Raw genomic sequence first — 25,238 nt, 5'->3', positions numbered from 1 at the left:
TGAACCGGCTGAATCCCACTCTTGGCTGGTTCCCTGCAGGGGATCTGAAGCTCGGCGGGTTCCTTTGGAGATGCCACGGGGCTGATCTCGGGTGGGTCTCTTTTCAGACTGCGCAGGGATCATTGAAGACGTGGTGCTGCTGGGGGCCCCCGTAGAAGGCGATCCCAAATCCTGGAAACTGATCACCAAAGTCATTTCAGGCAGGATCATCAATGGCTTCTGCAGGTATTGTTGGTCCCCGAGAGTGGTGCATACACACAAACGCACTCCCCCCCTTTTTTTTTTTTATTTTCGTTTTCTTTCCTCTCAGAGGAAACTTTCTAATTTCCTTGGAAAATTGCTTTTCAAATTTTTTTTTTATTATTTTTATTTTTAATTTGATTTATATGCCGCCCTTCTCCGGAGACTCAGGGCGGCTTACAATGCGTTAAGCAATAGCCTTCATTCTTTTGTATATTTTTACAAAGTCAGCTTATTGCCCCCACAAACTGGGTCCTCAATTTACCCACCTTAGAAAGGATGGAAGGCTGAGTCGACCTCGAGCCTGGGGAGATTCGAACTCGCAGTAATTGTAGGCAGCTGGATGTTAAATGCTGCCTTAGGAGGCATTAGCCTCCTACGCCACTCAGGCTCCTTAATTTTGACCCTCCTCCTGTGACTCTCTCCCAGGAGGTAGCCACAGGCCTTAAGCTGAGGTTTTGAAAAAGAGATCCCTTTGCTAGGATTTAATCTTGGGAAGATTACATTTGTTCCCCCCACCCCATCCTTCCCCTGCAGCGCCCATCAAGCCACGCCCACCAAGCCACACCCACAGAACCGGTAGTAAAAAAAAATTGGATTTCACCACTGCTCCAGACTTAACACCTCCTTCTCTCATTCTTCCTCCCCCAGGGGCGACTGGCTGTTGAGATATGTCTACCGCACCGCGTCCATTCAGCTGAGCGTCGCGGGGCTTCGGCCTGTCTGCCTCGAAGACCGCCGGATGGTGAACGTGGATCTGTCTTCCGTTGTAAGTCGGCGGGAAGCGATGACGGAGATCTGGCAAGGTTCAGGGATCGACAAAGGGGCAATCGGTGGTTTGAGGGGTGGTTGAAGAGATGCAAGGATTTATTTATTTTTTTAGGTGGTGTGAATGCAGCCACGATGCCGTGTTTCTCGGCCTTAGCGGCTTTTAAGATGCGTGGACTTCAACTCCCAGAATTCCCCAACGAGACTTAAAATTCTGGGAGTTGGAAGTCCTCACATCTTTACAGCAGTGAGAAAATATTTCTCACGGCCAAGTAACATTTCTTTTCTCCTGTGTCAGTTCATCCAGAATAGGATTCCCAGAAGCTAACAGTCTATGCCAGGAGTCAGCAACCTGCGGCTCTGGAGCCGCATGTGGCTCTTTCACCCCTCTGCTGTGGCTCTGTCACTCAAAATACGCGTCACAACAGCCGATCTGCGACACCCGCCGGCACGTGAATTATTGAGCTTTTCAAACCCCAGTTAGGCCAACCATGGATAAATCCACGAAAAGAAAAGTTTCAGAAGAAAACGGAATGTTTAATTCAATTACATATGCTAGCTCAAGAAATAGTCAGGCCTGGGAAGGGTTTTGTGGCTTCCGGTGTTTTCTTTTCTGTGGGAAACGGGTTCAGATGGCTCTTTGAGTATTTCTTTCTTTCTTTCTTTCTTTCTTTTTTCTTTCTTTCTTTCTTTCTTTCTTTCTTTCTTTCTTTCTTTCTTTCTTTCTTTCTTTCTTTCTTTCTTCCTTCCTTCCTTCCTTCCTTCCTTCCTTCCTTCCTTCCTTCCTTCCTTTATTTATTATTTTATTTTATTCAATTTGTATACCGCCCTTCTCCTAGTGGACTCAGGGCGGTGCACAGCCGGAACTAAAACACATACCAATACAAAATTTAAAATTATTAAAAGAATTACATAACTTTGGCCCAAATTTAAAACAATTCAAATTAAAACCCATTGACAATTTAAAAGCTAAAAAACTAAAAAAGACTAAAGAAGGGGGGGGGTTTCACGCCAGCCCTGCTTGATGGAAAAGAAAAGTTTTCAGGGCACGGCGAAAGACCCGGAGATCCGATATCCTTCGTATCTCCGGGGGCAGATCGTTCCAGAGGGCAGGAGCTGCCACAGAGAAGGCCCTCCCCCTGGGGGTCGCCAGCCGACATTGCCTGGCTGACGGCACCCTGAGGAGTCCCTCTCTGTGGGAGCGTACTGGTCAGTGGGAGGCTATCGGCGGCAGAAGGCGGTCCCGCAAATACTCAGGTCCTATGCCATGGAGCGCTTTAAAGGTGGTAACCAACACCCGGAAGATCACTGGAAGCCAATGCAGCTCACGCAGGAGAGGTGTCACATGGGAGCGCCCCCTCACTCCCATAATCCCCTGCGCGGCCGCATTCTGCACCAGTTGGAGCCTCCGGGTGCTCCTCAAGGGGAGCCCCATGTAGAGAGCATTGCAGTAGTCCAGGCAGGAAGTGACGAGTGCCTGAGTGACTGTGCGTAAGGAGTCCTGATCCAGAAAGGGACGCAACTGGCGAATCAGGCGAACCTGATAAAAAGCCCCCCTGGCTTTTTAAGGTTGGTCTATGCAGATTCTCAAGTCATCCAAGTCCTGATTGTCCCAACAGTGCTTTTTTTTTCAAGAGGCAATTGGACTTTCTGGGTTTTTCTTTTGAAGACGTTTCGCTTCTCGTCCAAGAAGCTTCTTCAGCTCTGACTGGATGGGGGGAAAGGAAGGATTGATACCCCTTGCAGACAGCTGGTCATTTGCATCCTTTTAGAGAGAGTAGTTGAGGCCACTTGGAGGTTTATCTCTGTTCTCAGGGTCACCGGAGTGGTGCAAATGGGTGTGGTGCCTTGTACAACGTGGTCCCCAACCTTTTGGACCACAGAGACCACCAAGTTCATCATTTTAAATTCTGCGGACCACTAATACGAATCCAGCGCGCCGCTTGCTGAAGTGCCTGGACTCCCAGTGACAGGATGGGGTCCTTCAGGCACTCTCCCTACTCTCTCTCTCTCCCCCCCCCTCACTTTTTCTCTCTCATTCTCTCTCTCTCTCCCACTCATTCTCTCTCTGATTCCCTCTCTGATTCCCTCTCTGTCTCTTTTTCTCTCTCTCTCTCTCTCATTCTGTCTCTTTCTTTCTGTCTCTTTCTTTCTTTCTCTCTCTCATTCTCTTTCATTCTGTCTCTTTCTCTCTTGGGATTCCCAGAAGCTGTTTTAAGATTGTTCTCTTTCTCTCTTTGAGAAGCTCACAAGAATTGGAAACGTCTTTCTAAACATTGACTGCATCGCAAGATCGAGCGCCCAAACAGGGGCCTTGGCAGGAGAAACAACGGGGGGGTGGGGAGGTAGGGAGTCTTGCATTGCACATTTTGCGACTTGTTGGCCTCTAGGGGTGCCTCTTGTTCCCCAAACAGAGCCCAGGGCCAAATGACGTCTTTATGCCCCCCCCCATATTAATTCGGAGGATTCTTTTTCTGCTCCTAAACCTTGATTGATTTCAAAGCCATCTGCTTTTCTTGCCACCCTTCGAGCTCCATTGGCTGGCATCGGAAGATCGGAGGCACGGGGGGGGGGGGACTTTCGACAGTTTTTTTTTTTTAATTAACGCTCCAGTCTTGCTAAAAATTAAAAGAAAACAGCAGGAGAATGGTCTGTAGCAGCAGATTGTCTGGTAAAGCCAAGGATCAGGAAACCGGCTAAGCCCAAAACCTTCTGGCATTTCAGGATAAGTATCAGCATCTCCAGATGCCAAGGGGCTTCCGATTCAACCAAAGACGTTTTAAATACAGGAGCTAAGTGGAGCCTCCATAAATAGGGGCAGCGCATCCCTGTATTCCGCAGGCAAACAGAAGAACTTTTTTAAAGAGAGAAACTGCCCGTCGTCCACATTCGGAGCCATCCCACCCGGGATGCGTGACAAATGCCTTTCGGCAGAGCTGTGTGTATGGTTCAGTTAATTTTAAATACAGTTGTGGGGAAAAAAAAGAATCGACCAATTCGGATCCAGTGTAGCCTGAAATCTGTGGATGAAGGTTAACCTAATTCAATCGATTGGTATCCGAAGGATTGATTAAAGAGAATAAATTTAGATTGCCCTACCTGGCGGTGGAGATTAATAACTTTGTGAGTTGAGCTTTTGGGGAGATGCTGCTCCCCGTCGATTATGAGGTCACCAGACGTCTGGCTGTGCTGGGGTCCCTTCCACAGGGAGAATGTCTGTGTCGTGGCCTCTTGGCCGGCCGCCCCTTCAGCAGCCAAATTAGAGGAGGAGGAGGTGGCGTGGGAGTCAGGATCAGCATCAAGGCAACCTGAGAGCTCCGAGGGGGAAGAGGGAATGGAGCTGGCAGAGAGAGAGAGATAGAGATAGAAGTGGAGCCTGGGACATCCGTCAGCCCTCCGATGGAGAGTCTACAGCCCCCAGGTCTGGAGGTGGCTGATGAGGAAGAGGAGGAACAGCTGGGTCCAGTGCCTGATGCATGGATGCACAGAAGGCAGAGGAGAGGAGAGCAGTGGAAATCTATGGGCCGGTCCTTGGGACGGAAGAGCCACCACTACTAGTGAAGCCCCACTCTAGCTCTGGAGATAAAAGGCAGCGGGTGGAGATGAATAGATATGGCAGACAACTAATCATCTACCGGCCATAACTGTTAGCCTACGGTGAGAGAGAAACGTTTTCCCGGTGTTGCCGGCGCTCCTCATAAAGGAATCATTGATTTAACTTCAGAGGGTTTTGGGGAGCTGGGTCAGAACAGTTTTCTTTGTATTGAGGAGGGTCTGACCTTCGGCTTTGGCTCCCCTTGCAGGTGAATGGCCACCTGGACTACATGAAGCAGATGGACACCATCCTGAAGGCCGTGGGGCTCAAAACGAGGCAGGGCCTGCAAGAACAAGGGGGCCTCCTGGGAGGGCCTTCTCCCCCCAGCGAGGAGGAGAAGCAAGGGATGCCTCCGGACGGCGCAGCCTCTGAGGGGCCCAGTAGGCTGGGCAAACCTGACACGGATGGACCCGAGGATGGGGAAGGCCTCAACGGTGATGAAGACTCCTGGTGCTGGGAGCCGGTCTCCGCTCCTGGACAGGAATGTGCGGTTGCTCCAGCAAGGGGATCTAAAAAGGGATCAGCCTCCTGAAATTCTCACCTCCTCTTGATATTCCCAAAATCTTCTCTGCGGACCTTGGGGTGCCCGGACACCCCGAGGAGATGCATTTTGCACGGATGTTCTGAGCTAGGCTTCCCAAGAGCATGAAGCAGACTCCTTCTCCCGACATTATTATTATTAATAATTTTTATTAAGTGACTGTGAATTCCTCTCATTCACATCCAGCAAAGTCTTTCAAGGGTGAATTTACAGTCACAGACCTTATCTGGCTTGGAGAGCTGCCAGGCCGATATCATCAAAACTTGGCAAGGAGTTTCGGAGAGTCACGAACCAATTAAGCGAACTAATTGTCTCCTGCAAACTCCCCTCCCCTTTCGCTCCTCTTTTATTCCCTCTGGGAGGGGCTATTCACTGTCCACCTGCGGCTTTACTCCTGAGTCGCCCCTTGTTCCTTAGCTGTTCCCTTCGTCTGGCAACTCTGCACATGCGCACACTGGGAACAGGCTCCAGTTGTTCGTCTACCTCACTGATGTCTGCCTCCAAAGGCAGCTGATAACTGTCAGACGGCGCTGGCCCCCTCTCTGCCTCCGATGCAGAGCCCTCATCCGAGCCTTTCCCAGACTCCAGGACTTGCCCATATTCCTCCCCAACGTCCTCATTGTCCGAATCCGCTGCCAGCTCCGCTGGCCGCTGGCGGGTCACAACACTAGGGCCGTTTAGAAGAACTGTGTCTTTTTTCTCTTGTGCTTGGTCCCACGACCCTGGAAACCTCCAAAAAAACTGACACAAGTCAGCAACTCCCTCTGCACTCTTTTTCTCCGAGGCCTGGTATCCTTCCCCTGAACATGGAGGCTCTGTTTCTTGATTGCCTGCCCCGTCTCTGGCTTGCGTCAGAAGCAGGCGCTCCGAAACCTCAGCTCGGCGAGTCCCTGACTACAGCTCCCATTCTCCACTGGCAGCAGGGGCGGCTTTGTGGTCCAATCGTGTCCGGGGGAAGTGAACCTTGGAAGGGCTAATCCCCCCTGTCCCCCCATCCCCCAGAGCTCGTGCTTTTTTTCTTCTCCCGCTTTTTTTTTTTTTTAAAAAAGATTAGCAAGTTAAGATCATGTTAAGAAGAGCTGTTTCGATCTCCCCCCTGAGCTAGATGGCGAGAAAGGAAGGATCTCTCTGGATTTAGGAATCCTTGTTTCGATCTCCCCCCTGAGCCAGACGGTGAGGAAGGAAGGATCTCTCTGGATTTAGGAGTCCTTGGATCCTGCGCCGGCCACCCTCCCAAGCCCTGGGGAGCAGAGCAGAGCAAATCAAGTTTACGACCTTCGATGCCACGGCCACGTTAAGTGAATCACTGCAGTTCTTAAGCGAGTCACATGGTTGTTAAGTGAATCTGGCTTCCCCGTGGACTTGCCTCGTAAAAGGGGATCGGGTGGCGTGCACACATACACCCCGGGGACAGTGCAACCGTCATAAATGCAAGTCATTTGTCAAAAGTGTTTGATCATGTGGCCACAGATGAATGCTGCAGTGGTTATAAGCGTGAATTTTTTTATTTATTTATTTATATGCTGCCCTTCTCCGGAGACTCAGGGCGGCTTACAATGCGTTAAGCAATAGCCTTCATACTTTTGTATATTTATACAAAGTCAGCTTATTGCCCCCACAACTGGGTCCTCAATTTATCTACCTTAGAAAGGATGGAAGGCTGAGTCAACCTTGAGCCTGGCGAGATTCGAACCTGCAGTAATTGCAGGCAGCTGGTCTTAATAACAGGGTGCTTTCGACCACTGTACTACCAAGGCTCTATGGCCATAAGTCACTTTTTTTGTGTTGCTGTAACTTCGAACAGTCACTAAACAAACTCTTAGACAAGAAAACCCAAAAATAGACATACAGACTGGGTGAAAGCAGACTTAATAGCAGTAACTGTGAAAGGGATCTTGGAGTCTTAGTGGACAACCAGCTAAATATGAGCCAGCAGCAAAAAAAAAAGCCAATGCAATCCTAAATTGCATCAACAGAGGGATACAATCAAGATCAAGAGAGGTACTAATACTACCCTATAAAGCCTTAGTAAGACCACACCTAGAATCCTGCTTCCAGTTTTGGTCACCACACTATAAAAAAGATGTTGAGACTCTAGAAAAAGTGCAGAGAAGAGCAACTGAGATGATGAGGGGACTGGAGGCTCAAACATACAATGAACAGTTGCAGGAACTGGGCATGGCTGGTCTAGTGAAGAGAAGGACCAGGGGAGACAAGATAGCAGTCTTCCAATATTTGAGGGGCTGCCCCAGAGAGGAGGAAGGGGGTCAAGCTATTTTCCAAGGCACCCGAAAGCCACACAAGGAACAATGGATGGAAACTGAACAAGGAGAATTTCAACCTGGAAATAAGGAGGAAATTCCTGACAGTGAGAGCAATCAACCCATGGAAGAGAAGTTGCCTTCGGAAGTTGTGGGAGCTTCATCTCTGGGAGCTTTCAAGAAGAGACTGGACTGCCATCTGTCAGAAATGGTGTAGGGTCTCCTGCTTAGGCAGGGGTCTGGACTAGATGACCTATAAAATGACCTTTCCAACTCTGTTAATCTGTATTTGAACGGCCTGCTAATATATCACACATTTGAAAGGTCTGTTGTTATAAGACGACATGTAAGTCATAATAATGACTCACTTTGGATCTCTTCAGGGACACGGTGGCTCAGTGGCTAAGACACTGAGCTTGTCGATCGAAAGGTCGGCAGTTCAGCGGTTCGAATCCCGAGTGCCACCTAATGGGGTGAGCTCCCGTGACTTGTCCCAGCTTCTGCCAACCTAGCAGTTTGAAAGCACGTAAAAAAAAAATGCAGGTAGTAAAATAGGGACCACCTTTGGTGGGAAGGGAACAGCGTTCCGTGCGCCTTTGGCGTTGAGTCATGCCGGCCACCTGACCACGGAGACGTCTTCGGACAGCGTTGGCTCTTCGGCTTTGAAACGGAGATGAGCACCGCCCCCTAGAGTCGGGAACGACTAACACATATATGCAAGGGGAACCTTTACCTTTTACCTTTTTGGATCTCTTCACCAGTTGCCATGTCTGTTACTGACCACAAGAGGGCAGATGCCCTGGCCTTCACCAGCCACCCTCTCTTTGTGGAGACAATGTTAATTTGCAATTTTTATCTTATCATATTATTTCATTTCTAAGTGTTTAGCTGTTCTGAGTCCTCATCCAAGCAGAGGAAAAAAATTAAGAATAAGCGGCCCGGGAAAGGCTGTCTATCTCTCTGCGGAGGAGGAGAGACTCCGCTGGCCTTTGCTGTCAGGTTAAGTTTTAATTTGTACTTTCCATGTCCTCTTCCCTTTTTTAAAAAAAAACACATTTTATTAGGTCCCTTGGGTGCTGCTCAGAGCAGAGAGGGCCCTGGTGGTGGCAACGGGAGCAATAATCATAACGCAAATGGGGCATTTTTCTTGCAATTCAGTTGCTCTGTGCAGCATTGGTGGCACCGGCTATTTTCTGCAACCAGGGAGACCAAGAGAGACGGAGCAGACAGCAGGCGGGCATAAAAAGGGACAAATTTCTTTTAATTTGACATTTTCAATTCGTACGAAAGACTTACCGAAAGGCAATCAGGCTAAAAGGAGACTGAGGGAGACCCCGCTTCGCCCTGATCGTTTTCCAGCTATGTCCATGTGAGCAAACACACTTGGGGAGGGGGCATGTTAAGGACACAAACTTTGCTTAACTTTACTTGGGGTTCAGTAGTGAACAGGAGTTAAATTTCCATGAAATTTCCATTTCATTTTAAATGGCTTATAATGGCAGCGACTAGTCTAGTGAAGAGAAGGACCAGGGGAGACATGATAACAGTCTTCCAATATTTGAGGGGCTGCCACAGAGAGGAAGGGGTCAATCTACTATTTCCAAAGCACCTGAAGGCCAGACAAGGAACAATGGATGGAAACTGAACAAGGAGAGATTCAATCTGGAAATAAGGAGGAATTTTCTGACAGAACAATCAACCGATGGAACAGAAGTTGCCTTCAGAAGTTGTAGGAGCTTCATCCCTGGAAGCTTTCAAGACGAGACTGGACTGCCATCTGTCAGAAATGGTGTAGGGTGTTCCTGCTTGGGTGGGAAGGGGGTTGGACTAGATGACCTCCAAGGTCCCTTCCCACTCTCTTAATCTGTGTCTGACCACTTAGCAATAGCACCAATAGATTCCTTCCAGCGCTGTAGCTCAGAGAGGCAGGCAGGCTGGGCATAATGAGTTACCGTAGCTTGTAAAAAAATAATGCAGAAAGCTGGCCAAGAGCTGTGAAGGGCGAGGAAGGTAGGGGGATGGACCGATGGTCCTTTTGTGTTAGAAACGGCACGTTTCCCAGGCCCAGCCAAAAAAGGGATGTAATAAAACACTCAGATCTGGCGAGGGGAAATATTGCACATCGTTGGGATTTCAGCTGTATTATTATTATTATTTTTTTAAAAAAGCCAGGATTAAGCAGCGCACAGGTGGCACAATCATGGATTATCCTGGCTTGCTTGTTGCTAACCCTGGTTTTTTTGGGGGGAAAACGAGGAAAAGCTTTCCTGTGTCCAAGGTGGAAAACAGGGTTCTGGTTTTGGGGGAAACGGCAGAGGGGAAGGCTGGGGCAGCGAGCAGCTGGTCTGCAGGTGGGAGAAGGGATGGGAAGGTTGCATTGGGGTGTAACTCCAGGAGGTTTAAAAACACAGCCAGGACAGGCCTCCGCTGTGCTTCCCTCTTAATGTTCTGACCTAGGTTTCCCAAAAGCACGAAAGCCGACTCCTCGTCCCGATAAAACCCCATTTATTTAGTTTAAAGGGAATTCCTCTCCAGCAAAGTCCCGGCCAACCGTCTTGCAAGAGATTTCACAATTTACAGATCTTGATCAGGCTTGGAGAGCTGCCAGGCCGATTTCTTTCCGACGTCACTCTGTAGCAGGCAATACTTAGCAAGAAAGAAGTCAGGAACAGATCTTCACTCTAATGAATTGAATGAATTGTCTCCTGCAAACTCCACTCCCCTTTCGCTCCTCTTTTATTCCCTCTGGGAAGGGCCATTCACTGTCCACCTGTGGCTTTACTCCTGAGTCGACCCTTGTTCCTTAGCTGTTCCCTTCTCCTGGCAGCTCTGTGCATGCGGACACTGAGAACAGGCTCCAGCTGTTCCTCTGCCTCACTGATGTCCGATTCCAAAGGCAGCTGACAACTGTCAGACGGCCCTGGCTCCCTCTCTGCCTCCGACGCAGAGCCCTCATCAGAGCCTTCCCCAGACTCCAGGACTGGCCCATGTTCCTCCCCAACCTCCTCACTGTCCGAATCTACCACCAGCTCCGCTGGCGGGCCACAACACTTAAACACGCAAGCACATGCACACATATGTTTAGTTGGCCGTGTTCTACAACCGCGTACAAACGGGGGTGAGGGGGAATCATGCTAGAAGCCATCCAAGATGCGAGGCTGGCGGGCAGAGGAAAAAAAAAGAATAAGATCTGAGGATGGAGAAGATGAATCCGGGTGAAAGGAAGGACATTTGTGGGTCTGGAGGTGGATGCTTGACCGGTGGAGTTGTCTCCTGCATCCCCAGCACAGGTTAGAAACAACCGGTCAATCTGGAGCCGAGTCGGGGCAGCGGTCAGTCCGAAGGCGTGTTCAGATAGATGAAGTTCAACTTCGGCTCCGGCCGCTCAGCATCGGAAAGATGAAGGGAGTTGGCCCGGGTGGGCGGAAGGAAGCTGAGCGTCTGGCTGCTGTGGTCATTGCCGTGGACGATGGAATCGGCCGAGTCTGTTTCCCCTGGCAGAGTCAGGGCGTTCCCGAGGGAAACCCCCGGCCGGGGGCCGCTGTTGGAATTCCTGAGGGAGAGCGAGACCCGGCTGGGCCTGCGTTCCCACGCGCGGGGACAACAGGGCAGGTACTTGGCCATGGCCCTCTTGAAGTCCCGCATGAAGAGCGGGTAGATGATGGGGTTCATGGTGCTGTTGCAGTAGCCCAGCCAGGTCAGGAGGTCGAAAAAATCCTCCGAAATGCAGTTGCAGACCGCCTGGAGGAAGCGAGAAGAAGAAAGGCCCATTTAAGAGGAAGCGAAAAAGAGAAGAAAGACGGAACAAGAGGGGCTGCCGAAGCTGGCGTTTTTGCAAAATGCAGGTAGTCCTCGACGTACGACCACAACCGAGGGCACAATTTATGCTGCTAAGCGAGACAGTCGTTAAGTGAGCTTTGCTCCATTTTAGGACCTTCCTTGCCTCAGTTGTTAGCAATAGCACTTCGGTTTACATACCGCTTCACGGGACTCTGTAAACTAAGCGGTTGACAGAGTCAGCCTCTTGCCCCCCAAACAATCTGGCTCCTCGTTTTACCCACCTCGGAAGGACGGAAGGCTGAGCCGACCTTGAGCCGGTCAGGATCGAACTGCTGGCAGTCGGCAGAATTAGCCTGCAATACCGCATTCTCGCCACTGTGGCCCCACGGCTCTTAATAGAATAGCACTGAGATTTACCGTTTTTCCCTGAAAATAAGACCCTGTCTTAAATTTTTTTTGAACCGGGAAATAAGCGTTTGGCCTTATTTTTGGGGAGGGCTTATTTTCAGGGGTGGCTTATTTTAGGGGATGAGCTCCAAAGCCCAATTGGACTTATTATCGGGGGAGGTCCTTCAGAAGGATGGAAGGCTGAGTCCACCGTGGCTTTTGGCCCGCAACGGCAAAAAGGTTACCGGTGGGCCCAGCAGGCCCATTTTTCGCCCTCCCCAGGCTCCAGAAGCTTTCTTGGAGCCTGGGGAGGGCAAAAACAGCCTCCCCCACTTCCCGGAGGCCCTCCAGAGGCTGGAAATGGCCCATTTCCCGACTTCTGGTAGGCCCGGAAAGCCCGAAAATCAGCTGGCCGGCATGCGCATGTGGGATGGAGCTGAGCTAAGGCAACGCTCGCGTGCCCACAGATATGGCTCCGTGTGCCACCTGTGGGACGCGTGCCACAGGTTTGCCATCACGGTATTAGAGGTTGGGACAGATGAGGACAATTGCCTTCCCGAACTGCTTTTTCTAACAAGGCGTTGCTTCTAGAGTATTAAAACAAAAAACAACTCATCCTTTTGTGCACTTTTAGTTGATGCAAAAGGTGGGGGGAGGAAGCTTTAAAAATAAAAATAACGTGATTTTTGGGATGAGAGTAAAAAGGAATCAAAATAGCCAGAGCCACCTGAGGATTTAAACTCGAATTTCCCGGATCACAAGAAGATGCCAAGAAGTGGTTGTCCCAGAGGGCCTTTTTTCAGGAGGGAACTGGACTTCCTTGTTTTTTTTCTTTGAAGACGTTGCGCTTCTCGTCCAAGAAGCTTCTTCTGGAAATCCATTCCAGAAAAGAAGAAAAATTGCAGACTCCAGGAACCAGGAGCACCAACTCAGGTGACTCTGAGGACACAGGTAATCCTCCAGGTGATCGTAAACAACCCGCTTAAAAGGATGCCAATGGCCAGCTGTCTGCAAGGAGTATCAATCCTTCCGTTCCTCACCATCCAAGTCAGAGCTGAAGAAGCTTCTTGGATGAGAAGCGAAACGTCTTCAAAAAGAAAAAAACAGAAAGTCCAGTTGCCTCTTGGAAAAAAAAGCACCTTTGGAACACCTGGATGGCTACAGACAAGAAGTGGGAGATAATTGGAGCTGAGAGGATTCCCAATTTCCCTGCCAGCCACCCCCACCCCAAGATCCAGAGGTGAAATCCAGCAGGTTCTAACAGGTTCTGGAGAACCGGTAGCGGAAATTTTGAGCAGTTCAGAGAACCGACAAATACCACCTCTGGCTGGCCCCAGAGTGGGGTGGGAATGGAGATTTTGCAATATCCTTCACCCCAGGAGTGGGGAGGGAATGGGGATTTTGCAACATCCTTTCCCCAGGAGTAGGGAGGGAATGGGGATTTTGTGACATCCTTCCCCCTGGATTGGGGAGGGAATGGGGATTTTGCAATATCCTTCACCCCAGGAGTGGGGAGGGAATGGGGATTTTGCAATATCCTTCACCCCAGGAGTGGGGAGGGAATGGGGATTTTGCAGTATCCTTTCCCCAGGAGTGGGGAGGGAATGGGGATTTTGCAATATCCTTCACCCCAGGAGTGGGGAGGGAATGGGGATTTTGCAATATCCTTCCCCCAGGAGTGGGGAGGGAATGGGGATTTTGCAATATCCTTTCCCCTGGATTGGGGAGGGAATGGGGATTTTGCAATATCCTTCACCCCATGAGTGGGGAGGGAATGGGGATTTTGCAGTATCCTTCCCCCAGGAGTGGGGAGAGAATGGGGATTTTGCAACATCCTTCCCCCAGGAGTGGGGAGGGAATGGGGATTTTGCAATATCCTTCCCCCAGGATTGGGGAGGGAATGGGGATTTTGCAGTATCCTTCCCCCAGGAGTGGGAAGGGAATGGGGATTTTGCAATATCCTTCCCCCAAGATTGGGGAGGGAATGGGGATTTTGCAACATCCTTCCCCCAGGATTGGGGAGGGAATGGGGATTTTGCAGTATCCTTCCCCCAGGAGTGGGGAGGGAATGGGGATTTTGCAGTATCCTTTCCCCAGGAGTGGGGAGGGAATGGGGATTTTGCAGTATCCTTCCCCTGCCACGCCCAAGCCATACCCACCAAGCCACGGCCACAGATCCAGTAATAAAAGAATTTGAATTTAATCACTGCCAGGCTCCCTATCCTCTCTCTACCCCCTTGCAACCTTCTCTTGGCGGGGGGGAGAATTTACCTGCAGAGTGCTTACCTGAGCCATGTTGCAGACAAAGAAAGGCAGCCACGCCACAAAGAACATGCCCAGGAGGATGCCAAGGGTCAGGCTGGCCTTGAGCGCCCGTCGGCTGTGCTTGTTGGCAATCTTACGATGGTGACTCACCCCGCTTCCTTGGCCCTGATCTCGGGGAACCTGTGAAGAACCCCAAAAAGCAGAAGGAAGTCAAGATATTCGTTCTGACCTAGGGCTTCCTGAGAAAGCATAAATGACAATCTTAGTCCCCAAAAAAACTCTTTCATTGAGACGGCTGTGAATTAGGGTCATTCACAGCCCGTAACGATTCACAAACAGTCTGTGCAGATTCCGACAGACGTCCCGTTCGAGTGGACACAGTCTTTCAGGGTAATATTGATAAGCAGGCCACCTTTATCTCCCTTGAAACACTTGCCAATTAGTTTTGCAAGACCCAACGCGAAGAGCTAAATTGATTAATGGCATATAAAGGCAGAGATCTCTGTAATGGTAGTTTAATACTCTGACGATGTCAGCAGATGGCTGACGAAAGCTTAGTAAAATAAAATTTTAATTCTTTTAAAATTTTAAAATCTTAAGTTCCGGAGTTCGCAGTATGTCTGCTTCTTTTTTTACTAATATACCTGGAACTTGTATTTTTAGAATAGTTTGTAATAGATAGGTAGATAGATAGATGATAGATAGATAGATAGATAGATAGATAGATAGATAATAGATAGATAGATAGATGATAGATAGATGATAGATAGATAGATAGATAGATAGATAGATAGATAGATAGATAATAGATAGATAGATAGATAGATAGATAGATAGATAGATAGATAGATATGATAGATAGATGATAGATAGATAGATAGATAGATAGATAGATAGATGATAGATAGATGATAGATAGATGGATGGATAGATAGATGATAGATGGATAGATAGATAGATAGATGATAGATAGATGATAGATAGATATAGATAGATGGATAGATAGAGATAGAAGATAGATAGATAGATGATAGATAGATAGATGGATACATAGAGATACATACTGTACATACATATCTATATCTACCTACCTACATACCTCTCATCTATCTATCTATCTATCTATCTATCTATCTATCTAATATCTAATCTATCATCTGTCTATATTTCCATCTATCTAGAATAGAATAAAATAGAATAGAATTCTTTATTGGCCAAGCGTGATTGGACACACAAGGAATTTGTCTTGATGCATACGCTCTCAGTGTACATAAGGAGAATAAATACATTCATCAAGAATAAAAAGATACAACACTTGGTGATAGTCAAGGTTACTAGTAAGCTATCAAATTGTACTAGGAAACAAATAAAAACAATATAATTGAAAGATACAAGTAACGTGTCCCCCCCCCTTTTTTTTTTTTTGGCCTGGGAGTGGGTGGGGCCCGAGGATCCACTCCTCTGCCAATGGAACACAAGAGGGATTTTTTCCTTTCTTTTCTTCTTGAATTTCTTTTCTTTTTAATGTTGGCAAAATAATGCCCAGGCTTGTAGTGTTTCTGCCAACACATTTTCAGTCCCACCAACATATCTCCACCCCCACCCCTCCAGCAACTTAAAATTGTGATCTTTCCACCTTGCCGTTGATGAAATAAACTCAGCTTCGTTGAAGATAGCTCACCCCAAATCATTGTGATTTAGAATAGAATAATAAGAGTTGGAAGGGACCTTGGAGGTCTTCTAGTCCAACCCCCTGCCTAGGCAGGAAACCCTACAATACTTCAGACAAATGGTTATCCAACCTCTTCTTAAAAACTTCCAGTGTTGGAGCATTCACAACTTCTGCAGGCAAGTCGTTCCACTGATTAATTGTTCTAACTATCAGGAAATTTCTCCTTAGTTCTAAGTTGCTTCTCTCCTTGATTAGTTTCCATCCGTTGCTTCTTCTCCTGTCTTCGGGTGCTTTGGAGAATAGCTTGACTCCCTCTTCTTTGGGGCAGCCCCTGAAATATTGGAACCTTGCTATCATGTCTCCCCTAGTCCTTCTTTTCATCAAACTAGACATACCCAGTTTCTGCAACCGTTCTTCATATGTTTTAGCCTCCAGTCCCCTAATCCTCTTTGTTGCTCTTCTCTGCACTATTTCTAGAGTCTCCACATCTTTTTTACATCGTGGCGTCCAAAACTGGATGCAGGATTCCAAGTGTGGCCTTACCAAGGCCTTATAAAGTGGTATTAACACTTCAGATGATCTTGATTCTATCCCTCTGCTTATGCAGCCTAGAATTGTGTTATGATTTTTTCCAAGTTCATGTGTTAAAAATAGACAAGCAGCAGATTGGTATAAAAAAACTGCATGTATCAGACTTCAATTTATCACCCTCCAAAAAAGAAATAATTTAGAGAATTATTTGCCTCAATACCCTAACTGATAACTTGGAAAATTGGAGTCAGTTTCTCTGTTTTTCTCCAAAAAAAAGGGGGTGAGGGGGAAATTCCAAGCCAAAAACCAGCAAATGCTTATTTGCATCGACTAAGAACGAGGGGAAGTAAGATTTCTTAAAAACCCCTGTCTTAGCATTTAAATGCAATTACAATTATGCTCCTTTTTCTCCTTCTGCGGGCTATGGAGTCAATTAGAGGCAATTATTGCCAAGTTAAATTACTTGGCGCTTATGATTTTTCACTACCACCTCAAATTAGAAATAATGAAGCTGTAGTTCTGATTCTAAAAAAAAAAAAAATTTTAATTTCTATAATTCGAAGAAGAGAAGGCATTGCTCTTGACATGCATTTGAATCAGGAATTGCCAAGAACGGAATTTAAACGTTGGAGGGTTTGAACTATTTCTACCTTTAGTTGAATTTGCATAAAATGTTGATTAACTTATTATTAGTTAGAGAGCAATAGGCCACCATGTTAATAATGACTGTGCTTATTCTGTTTTTTTTTTTAAACAACTCTTCTAATAGATGTTGCCCTATGATGGATCTTGCGATAGTTATTTGGAAATTGACCAGAATTTGCAGTTAAATATATCTCAAAGAATTCCAGTACTTTTCTAGTTTTCCCTCTACATCCTGGCTTACATATGGCACTGAACCAGAGATGGGTTTCAGCCGGTTCTGACAGGTTCTGGAGAACTGGTAGCGGAAATTTTGAGTAGTTCGGAGAACCGGTAGTAAAAATTCTGACTGGCCTCGCCCCCATCTATTCTCTGCCTCCCGAGTCCCAGCTGATCGGGAGGAAATGGAGATTTTGCAGTATCCTTCCCCTGGATTGGGGAGGGAATGGAGATTTTACAGTATCCTTCCCCTGGAGTGGGGAGGGAATGGAGATTTTACAGTATCCTTCCCCTGGAGTGGGGAGGGAATGGGGATTTTACAGTATCCTATCCCTGGAGTGGGGAGAGAATGGGGATTTTGCAGTATCCTTCTCCTGGAGTGGGGAGGGAATGGAGATTTTGCAGTATCCTTCCCCTGGAGTGGGGTGGGAATGGAGATTTTACAGTATCCATCCCCTGCCACGCCCGCAGAACCGGTAGTAAAAAATTTTGAAACCCACCACTTCACTGAACCATAGTTTAATCCTCATTCCATAAACCCTAGTTAGCTAAGCTCACATGTGCTATAAACTCCGGTTTATAAACCACCATGCTGAATTCCAAATGCTAAACTAATGACATTAAGGCTTGATGGAGTTAAGACAATTTAACTTGTCCGATCTAGGTTCATTAGAGCTTATTTTTGTATAAACAATGAAGTCTAAATCTTCTGGGTTAAATAGGCAGATTTTTAATTTATTTCTTTAAGCACTGGATAGTGGTTGAAAAGTTCCTGTTATTTTAAATGTACATCTTTGGTTGGGTATGAAAAATGAACAAGCTTGTGTGACCTAAAGATTTGGACATCAGACCTGGAAATAAAAAAGGGTTTAAAACTACTGAAATAACAGAAGAACCTGCTGGAAAATGTTGTCATGGGAAGAGAATATCAAAAGAAACTGCAGAGAAATGGTAAGTTATAATTTATTATAACTTGGAAGTATTTATACCTTTTCATCTTAGATGCTCTCAAAGACAATATAGTTAGACTATGTCCGTGATGGTGAACCTATGGCACGCGTGGCAGAAGTGTCATATGTACCGGAAGGAAGTGTCACACATGCCGGAAGGAAGTGTCACACATACCGGAAGGAAGTGTCACACGTGCCGGAACGAAGTAGCAGGCATGCCGGAAGGAAGTGGCAGGCGTGCCGGAAGGAAGTGTCACACGTACCGGAAGGAAGTGGCAGGCGTGCCGGAAGGAAGTTTCACGTGCTGGAAGGAAGTGGCAGGCATGCCGGAAGGAAGTGGCAGGCATGCCAGAAGGAAGTGCCAGGTGTGCCGGAAGGAAGTGTCACACGTACCGGAAGGAAGTGGCAGGCATGCCGGAAGGAAGTGTCACATGTGCCGGAAGGAAGTGGCAGGCGTGCCGGAAGAAAGTGGCAGGCGTGCCGGAAGGAAGTGGCACACGTGCCGGAAGGAAGTGGCAGGGATGCCGGAACGAAGTAGCAGGCATGCCGGAAGGAAGTGGCAGGCGTGCTGGAAGGAAGTGGCAGGCGTGCTGGAAGGAAGTGGCAGGTGTGCCGGCAGGAAGTGGCAGGTGTGCTGGAAGGAAGTGGCAGGCGTGCCGGAAGTGTCACGCAGAGCCATTTTTCCAGGAACACCAGCTGTCGCACATTGCTCTTCCGGGGTCCGGCACGCACATCCGCACCGGCCAGCTGCTCTTTGCGCGCATGGGAGTGCCGGAAACCGGAGGAACATCTCCCTGGCATGCATTCGCGCCCCGGGAAGCTGAGTTTCCGGTATGTGCACGCTGACCAGCTAGTCTTCACATGCACATGCGCACCAAAAACTGGAAGCTCAGCTTCCTGGCACGCATGTGAACGCCAGGGACTGCTTTTTCCTTTTCTGGTGCTCCCGCGTGCGCACGCATGCTCTGCCGTTTGGGCTGAAAACGTTCGCCAACACTGAACTACATGTCAGTGTTATGCCACAGGCCCCGAATGAAGTTAGCTTCTGCACCCATGAGGACTAAAAACTTAGTCCGCTGTTTTGTTTTCAGACCTTAATAATTTAGAAGGGAGATTTTTTTGGGCAAGCCGGATTCCTTTTCCGGAATGATGCTGCCCGCAGTCCTGGTGTTTTTTTTTTTCCTTCTTAACAAGCTGCTTGGTGACTAAACGATATTAGTTAATTACGTTTCATTTGCTGGGAACATTTGTCTTTCTTGGCCCAAGCCCCCACCTCCCTCGCAGGGGGAGCTCCAGAGTCTTCCCATGCCAAGAGAAAAATAAGATTATGTTATTCATCCAAGCCAGCTCCGGTGTCCCACTCCTTCTCAAGGCATAAAATCCTGCTGGCGTATTTAATTTCCCACCAGCTTAAGTGCCTATTGAACTCTGCAAAAAAAAAAAAAGATTTAATTAGATTTTTTTTTCCTTCCAGAAGGAGGGCAAAGACTCGGTTGAGCTGCCCCAACAGGGTCTCCGAGGGCAAAAGGGCTGACCTGGCACCTTTCTAAGCCTGGTCTCTGGAGTTGTTCTCTTCCCCCAGGGTTAGAAGATGTCTGCCCACCACCAATCCTGAGACATTTCCTGGGGAGGTCCATGAGAGGGGGGCACTGTGGCTTTGTGCTGGTTGGCAGGGAGGGGAAGGAGGGGGCCCAGGGCTGGCCTTCAAAAATTTTAGCAAGGGGATCTCTGCCCAGTTGCTGGGTGGGCGTAGCCATGGTGGGCGTGGCCTAGTCAGCCTCCTGCACCATGGCAGGGTGTGTGTGTGTGTTTTTGCCCTCCCCAGGCTCCGGAGGCTTTCCTTGAGCCTCCGGAAGGGTGAAAATGGCCTCTCTAGGCTCCGGCCTATTTCCGGCCTTACCGAACTTCCGGTAGTCCCATTTTTCGCCCTCCCGAAGCCTCCCCGTACGGCCTGCACTTACCTGCAGGCCGCGTGGGGATTCCTGGGAGGGGAGGGGTGGGCGGAGCCAGCCAGGAGTGGGATTTGGGGGGGGTGTTCCTCCAAACTGCATAGAATTTTAGCTAGAGGTTCTCCCGAACCCCTGCGAACTCCCAGCAGCTCATTCCTGATGGGGGCCTGTAGCCAGGCGTGCTTGGAAAGCCCCACAAGGATAGGCTAAAATTCAACTTTCCTTCGTGTAAATTGGATTCTTGGGAATGGCCGAATCCTTGAGAACGTGGCAAGCAGGTCCCGGCCTCGATTTTGGTATCTTCTGTAGCTGGGTTGCAGCCGTGAACATTCGTTCGAGAATCTGGGAACTGCCTTAATGCCCCTTTCTGGACTGGGCCAACGGCCCCATGGTCTACGGAACTCCATTTCATCCATCGATTTGCAGTTAACGGACACTTTTCCTTGGTGGGTTTGCCCAAGGGGTGAAATGTAAAATTTGTTACTACCGGTTCTGTGGGCTTGGCTAGGGGGGGTAATGTGACTGGGTAGGAGTGGCCGACTTTTTAAAAAAAAAAATCAAAGCATTTTTTCTAATGCTTTGAAAAGCCTCTGCCGATCAGGCAACTCAGCTGGGATCGTCAGAGGCTTTTCAAAGCATTTTTTTTAACCACCTCTTTGCAGAAAAAAAATGCTTTGAAAAGCCTCTGACGATCCCAGATGAGCCGCGCGATCATCAGAGGCTTTTTTTTTAACTTTTAAAAGCATTTTTTTCCATCGGAAGAGGTTGTAGAAAAAATGCTTTTAAAAGTAAAAAAAAAAAAAAAAGCCTCTGATTTATTTATTTATTTATTTATTGGTTCGATTTATATGCCGCCCTTCTCCGGAGACTCTGATGATCGTGCGGCTCAGCTGGGCACAGGGATGGGGATGGGGGGGGGGGGCGCAGGAATTTTTGGTACCGGTTCTCCAAACCATCCGCCGCCATCGCTACTGGATCGGGCGATCCGGTCCGAACCGGGAGCATTTCACCCCTGGTTTGCCCCCACCAAGATGCAAAGCAGTTTCCCTCTCTTGCACCGTCTCCCTATCCCCTACCTTATGACGGGCCGGTAGACTGGCCTTGAAGGAGAGGCTCTACATCCAAACTAGGATCCAAATTTAGTTCTGATGTAGCTTTAATTCCTTGGCTGCCTCCGGGAAGCAATTAAGAGTCACTCTGTGCTTCCTCCTAAGCCGAGCAGTTGCTCCCTGCCTACTCACACATGGTACAGTGTGGTGGGTGGATTAACTGGGGAAGGGGGGAAAGGAAAACAGGGCTGGCACTGATATTTTTTTTCCTCCCTTCTTCCAAGGAACAGTTCATCTCCACCTCTGCTGGTGTTATTTTGAGAATTGCAGATATGTTTGCGGAGTACAAGAGAGTGAAAGAGGGGGGGGGGGACCGGACAAAGAGCCCAGGCCTTTCAAACCAGCCCCTTCCCCAAACTCCTGAATTAGAAAAACTGCAAAGATCTGGAGCCAGGTCTGAGCCCTTCTGATAGCCGAGGAGGGGGGGAAAAAAATGCAGGTTTTTTTTTTTCAAGGCTTTAGCAGCTCCGTAATGATCAGATGAAATGGAACTTCTCTGGACAGGAGCAGGCTACCTTAAGGGCCAGCATTTTGGAAATCTCAATTCCATTTTGGGAGGGAGGGAGGCATGAGCCACATGCAAGCGGTACTCTCGGCGGCTGAGCTTGTCGTCTTCAGCTAAGGAAATATAAATCCAGAAAGAGTGAGTTTAGAAACTGGACTTTATTCCAGATATCAATGGACAAGTGTCACTCAATCTCATCTCTTTCAGTTAGCTGGTCTCTCTTGATTTTATGATTTTATGGTTGGTTTTAAATTTTGATATGGATTTTAAATTGATAAATTTTAAACTATGGGCCAAATTTAATTATTTTAAATCTATTTTTAATCGTACTTTATGTATAAATGTTTTTATTTTGGCTGTTCACCGCCCTGAGTCCGAAAGGAGAAGGGCGGTATAGAAATTCGAATAATAAATAAATAAATAAATAAATAAATAAATAAATAAATAAATAAATAAATAAATAAATCTCGATCTGCTACTGAATCGGAGGCCAAATTTTCCCACATCATAGTGCTGCCCTCTTGAGATTTGCCACCCAGAGATTTGCGCTTCTCTCTAAAAAAGGGTATAAAACCGCTTTATGCCTTTCCAAGCTCATTCACGAGAATGCGGTGAAGTTATAGTCGATATCTTATCTGCAGACTGGGTGTTTTTCCAGAGGAGGCATCTGATTTTTTTTTTTAGCAATTAGCGTCCATGCCTTGCCTTCTCCCTAACCTTTCCACCAAACCCTCCATCCCCTCCCAAAATAGATGCAACCTCTTTCTTCAGCACACCTGAGATGCTTTATTTGCGGAGGGACCACAGCTGGCAGCCCCCAACGCACCCAGGTTCTCACTTGGGGAGAAGCCGATCACTCTGCGTCTTTAGCATCAGAGGCTGGGCTGCCCCTGTCTTTAGATGGAGGTTTTTAGATTAGATTAACCGAGTCAGAAGGGAGCTTCGAGGTCATCTAGTCCAACCCCCCGCCGCCCTAGCAGGAGACCCTACACCATTTCTGACAGATGGCAGTCCAGTCTCTTCTTGAAAGCTTCCAGTGATGAAGCTCCCACAACTTCCAAAGGCAATTTCTGTTCCATCAATTGATTGTTCTCACTATCAAGAAAATTTCTCTTTATTTCCAGGCTGAATCTCTCCTTGGTCAGTTTCCATCCATTATTATTCCTTGTCTGGCCTTCAGATGCTTTGGAAAACAGCTTGACCCCCTTCCTCCTCTCTGGGGCAGCCCCTCAAATATTGGAAGATGCTATCCTGTCTCCCCTGGTCCTTCTCTTCACTAGACTAGCCATGCCCAGTTCCTGCAACTGTTCATCGTATGTTTTAGCCTCCAGTCCCCTCATCATCTTGGTTGCTCTTCTCTGCACTTTAGTCTCAACATGAAGCAGGGACTCGCACAGGGGGTCTCCCACTCTCTGCTGCATCACATCGCATCGCACTAATAGCAGGGCTCAATTAGGAGGGGAAATTCATCCCCAGAACGCAGACTCACACAGAGAGTCCAGCGGCTTTCTACGGATGCAGTAGAAAGTGGATACCCAAACTGTTGGACTTGGCAAGAAAGCACCGGTTTCCAAATTAATACAACCCCCCCACACACACTCCCTTAAGAAAAGTTTCACTTGCAACCTTTGTTAAAGTTGCACAAAAATTTCATTTTTCATTTCCCCCTTTTTCTTTTTTTTGCCCCGTTCTCCTTCAATTCGATGCACGAGCAACTGCTTTGCGGCTGCCTATTTTTCTTAAAACGAGGAGAAAACCTCCGTGAAATGCTCGTTTCGTCGGACTTGGCCATCTGGCAGTTCTGTTGGTTACACTACATGCCCCTTGAGCAAGCTTGCTCTTCTAAATCCCAAATACACCATTCGAGAAATTTGAAAGCTGGTGGAAAGCGGGGCAGAAAAACAGAAGCCTCTGTTTAGGGGGGACAGATAACGGGCCCGGAGTTAATCTTAATTTTCCGCGGCCTCTGACGGATGCAGTGCTAACGGTCTCCGTGCCTAGTTAAGTGGGAGGAAGATTTGGGAAATATCACTGTCTCTCTGAGCATGCACAGAGTTAATTCATCCCTCTGGAGCAATCACATGGTGGGTCAATGGTCATTCACCAACCCGTTTGCCCTCCCGGGAATAACACTGTTCCGGACTGCTGTTTTGTTTACCTGTTGAGTTTGTTCACCGACGGGCTTGTTGTTGGTGAGAGACGCCACCTGGAGAGCCTGTTTCCGGGCAGCCAGCAGGATCCGGCAGTAGGTGAACAAGATGGCCACCGAGGGGAGGAAAAAGGTCAGGCCGGACGCGATGAGGGCGTAAGGCAAGCTGACCAGCAGACGACACTGCTCCTCTTCCAGCTGCAGGGTGGCGTTGAGCGGGTGACGGTCGAACTCCAACTTGTGCCAGCCCATTTTGATGGGCAGGAAAGACACCAAGGCGGCCAGCGTCCAGGTGGCCAGAATGAGCCAGAAGGCCCGGCCGGAGGTCATCCGCAGCTTGTACTTGAGCGGGGAGATGATCAACAGGTAACGGTCCAGGCTGATGACGCACAGGTTGAGAATGGAAGCGCTGGTGCACATGACGTCGAAGGAGAACCAGATGGAGCAGAAGGCACCGTCCAGCACCCAGCGCCCGTAGAGCTGGTTCAGCATGGCCGGGGGCATGACCACCAGGCCCACCATCAGGTCGGAGAGGAAGAGGGACACCAGGAAGAAGTTGGAAGTGTTGCGCAGGAAACGCTGGCTGAAGATGAGGAGGATGAGGGCGAAGTTGCCCACCATAGTCAGGAAAATGACGAAGCAGAGGAAAGCAGCCGTCCAGGCATTGCCACGCAGCCGAGGCTCCTGCCCGATCAGGCTGGCGTTGTGGTTGCCCGGCTGCCCGTCCATGGGGAGGAGTGGCACCCTTGGCATAGGGAAGACCGGATGCCAGGCTAAGTAGTCTCTCTCTTTCTCTCTCTCTCTCTCACTCTTCTTTGATAGGAATCTGGGCATCCCCCTGCTCTCCAGTTTTTGGGGTATCGCCACCAGCTGCCCTGACCCTCGTCCTGGGTGGCTGGCAGCCCTTCCCCATCTCCTACCTGTAGAGCGTCAGATTCTCTTTAGAGGAGATTAAAAAAAAAAACGAGGATGAAAAGCAAAGCAGCCGCTTCCAGCCTCCTCTGTCTGCCCTGCTTGCTTGGCCAGGCTGGCGGTTGGCGTCGCGGGTGCCTCTCCTCCTTTCCGCTCTGGAGGGGTACTGAGACCTCCCCGGAGACGCAGAGCAAGGATCTTTTTCAGCACGGGGCTCGGTTGGTGGCAGAAGAGCCAAGCAGCTGGTTTGTTAACTGGAGAAGGGAGGAGAGTCAATCTGGACCTTTCGGCTGACTGCCGCTTGCTCGGGAACAGTTTGGGAGGGCGGGTGGGTGGGTGAGTGGAGGGTGGGAATGCTTCGGAGGAGTCGAATCGGGGCCATGGGCTCTGCCCGCTTGGGAATGCCAGCTGGGGAACGGTGGTAAAGGAATCTGGGGAGCGAGGAGCGTGCCAGGCAAATAACAGGAATCGAAAAATTAAAAATAGGAAATAAGGGGGGGAATTGGCCAGTTTTTTTCCTGCTGGCAGTCCAGTGGGCATCTATGCCTACTTGGTAGATTCTTGGGACGCTAACATCTCCTTGGCCACCTCAAGTGGATAGTTGTATGTTTTCTAAAGAAAAGAAGGATTGGGGGGGGGGTGACATGACCGCGGTCTTCCAGTATTTGAGGGGCTGCCACAAAGAGGAGGGGGGGGTCAAATTATTCTCCAAAGCACCCGAAGACAGGACAAGAAACAAGGGATGGAAACTGATCAAAGAGAG

The 25,238-nt window shown here is 48.5% G+C and overlaps 2 protein-coding genes across 2 annotated transcripts in view; one reads left to right on the top strand and one right to left on the bottom strand.

Moving 5' to 3' along the window:
• Positions 1-7,718, top strand: part of TMCO4 (transmembrane and coiled-coil domains 4) — a 28,442-nt gene extending 20,724 nt beyond the window's left edge. Inside the window, 4 exon segments of the mRNA XM_070956144.1 lie at positions 108-225; positions 892-1,009; positions 4,812-5,114; positions 5,116-7,718. Of these exon segments, the coding sequence (XP_070812245.1) occupies positions 108-225; positions 892-1,009; positions 4,812-5,114; positions 5,116-5,154 (578 nt within the window). The 3' untranslated portion in view covers positions 5,155-7,718.
• Positions 7,719-10,738: 3,020 nt separating this feature from the next.
• On the bottom strand, positions 10,739-24,292 carry HTR6 (5-hydroxytryptamine receptor 6). The gene is made up of 3 exons (XM_070956217.1): positions 23,573-24,292; positions 13,859-14,017; positions 10,739-11,146 (listed from the first exon to the last, which is right to left on the bottom strand). The coding sequence occupies exons 1-3, from the start codon at positions 24,290-24,292 to the stop codon at positions 10,739-10,741; spliced, it is 1,287 nt and encodes a 428-aa protein (XP_070812318.1).
• Positions 24,293-25,238: the final 946 nt, after the last annotated feature.

The sequence above is a fragment of the Pituophis catenifer genome, unplaced genomic scaffold (genome assembly GCF_029215685.1).
Source record: "Pituophis catenifer annectens isolate HBS135680 unplaced genomic scaffold, rPitCat1.0.hap2 SCAF_18, whole genome shotgun sequence".
Lineage (NCBI taxonomy): Eukaryota > Metazoa > Chordata > Lepidosauria > Squamata > Colubridae > Pituophis > Pituophis catenifer.
The sequence above is the reverse complement of the archived record's forward strand: the minus strand, read 5'-3'. Positions and strand labels throughout refer to the sequence as shown.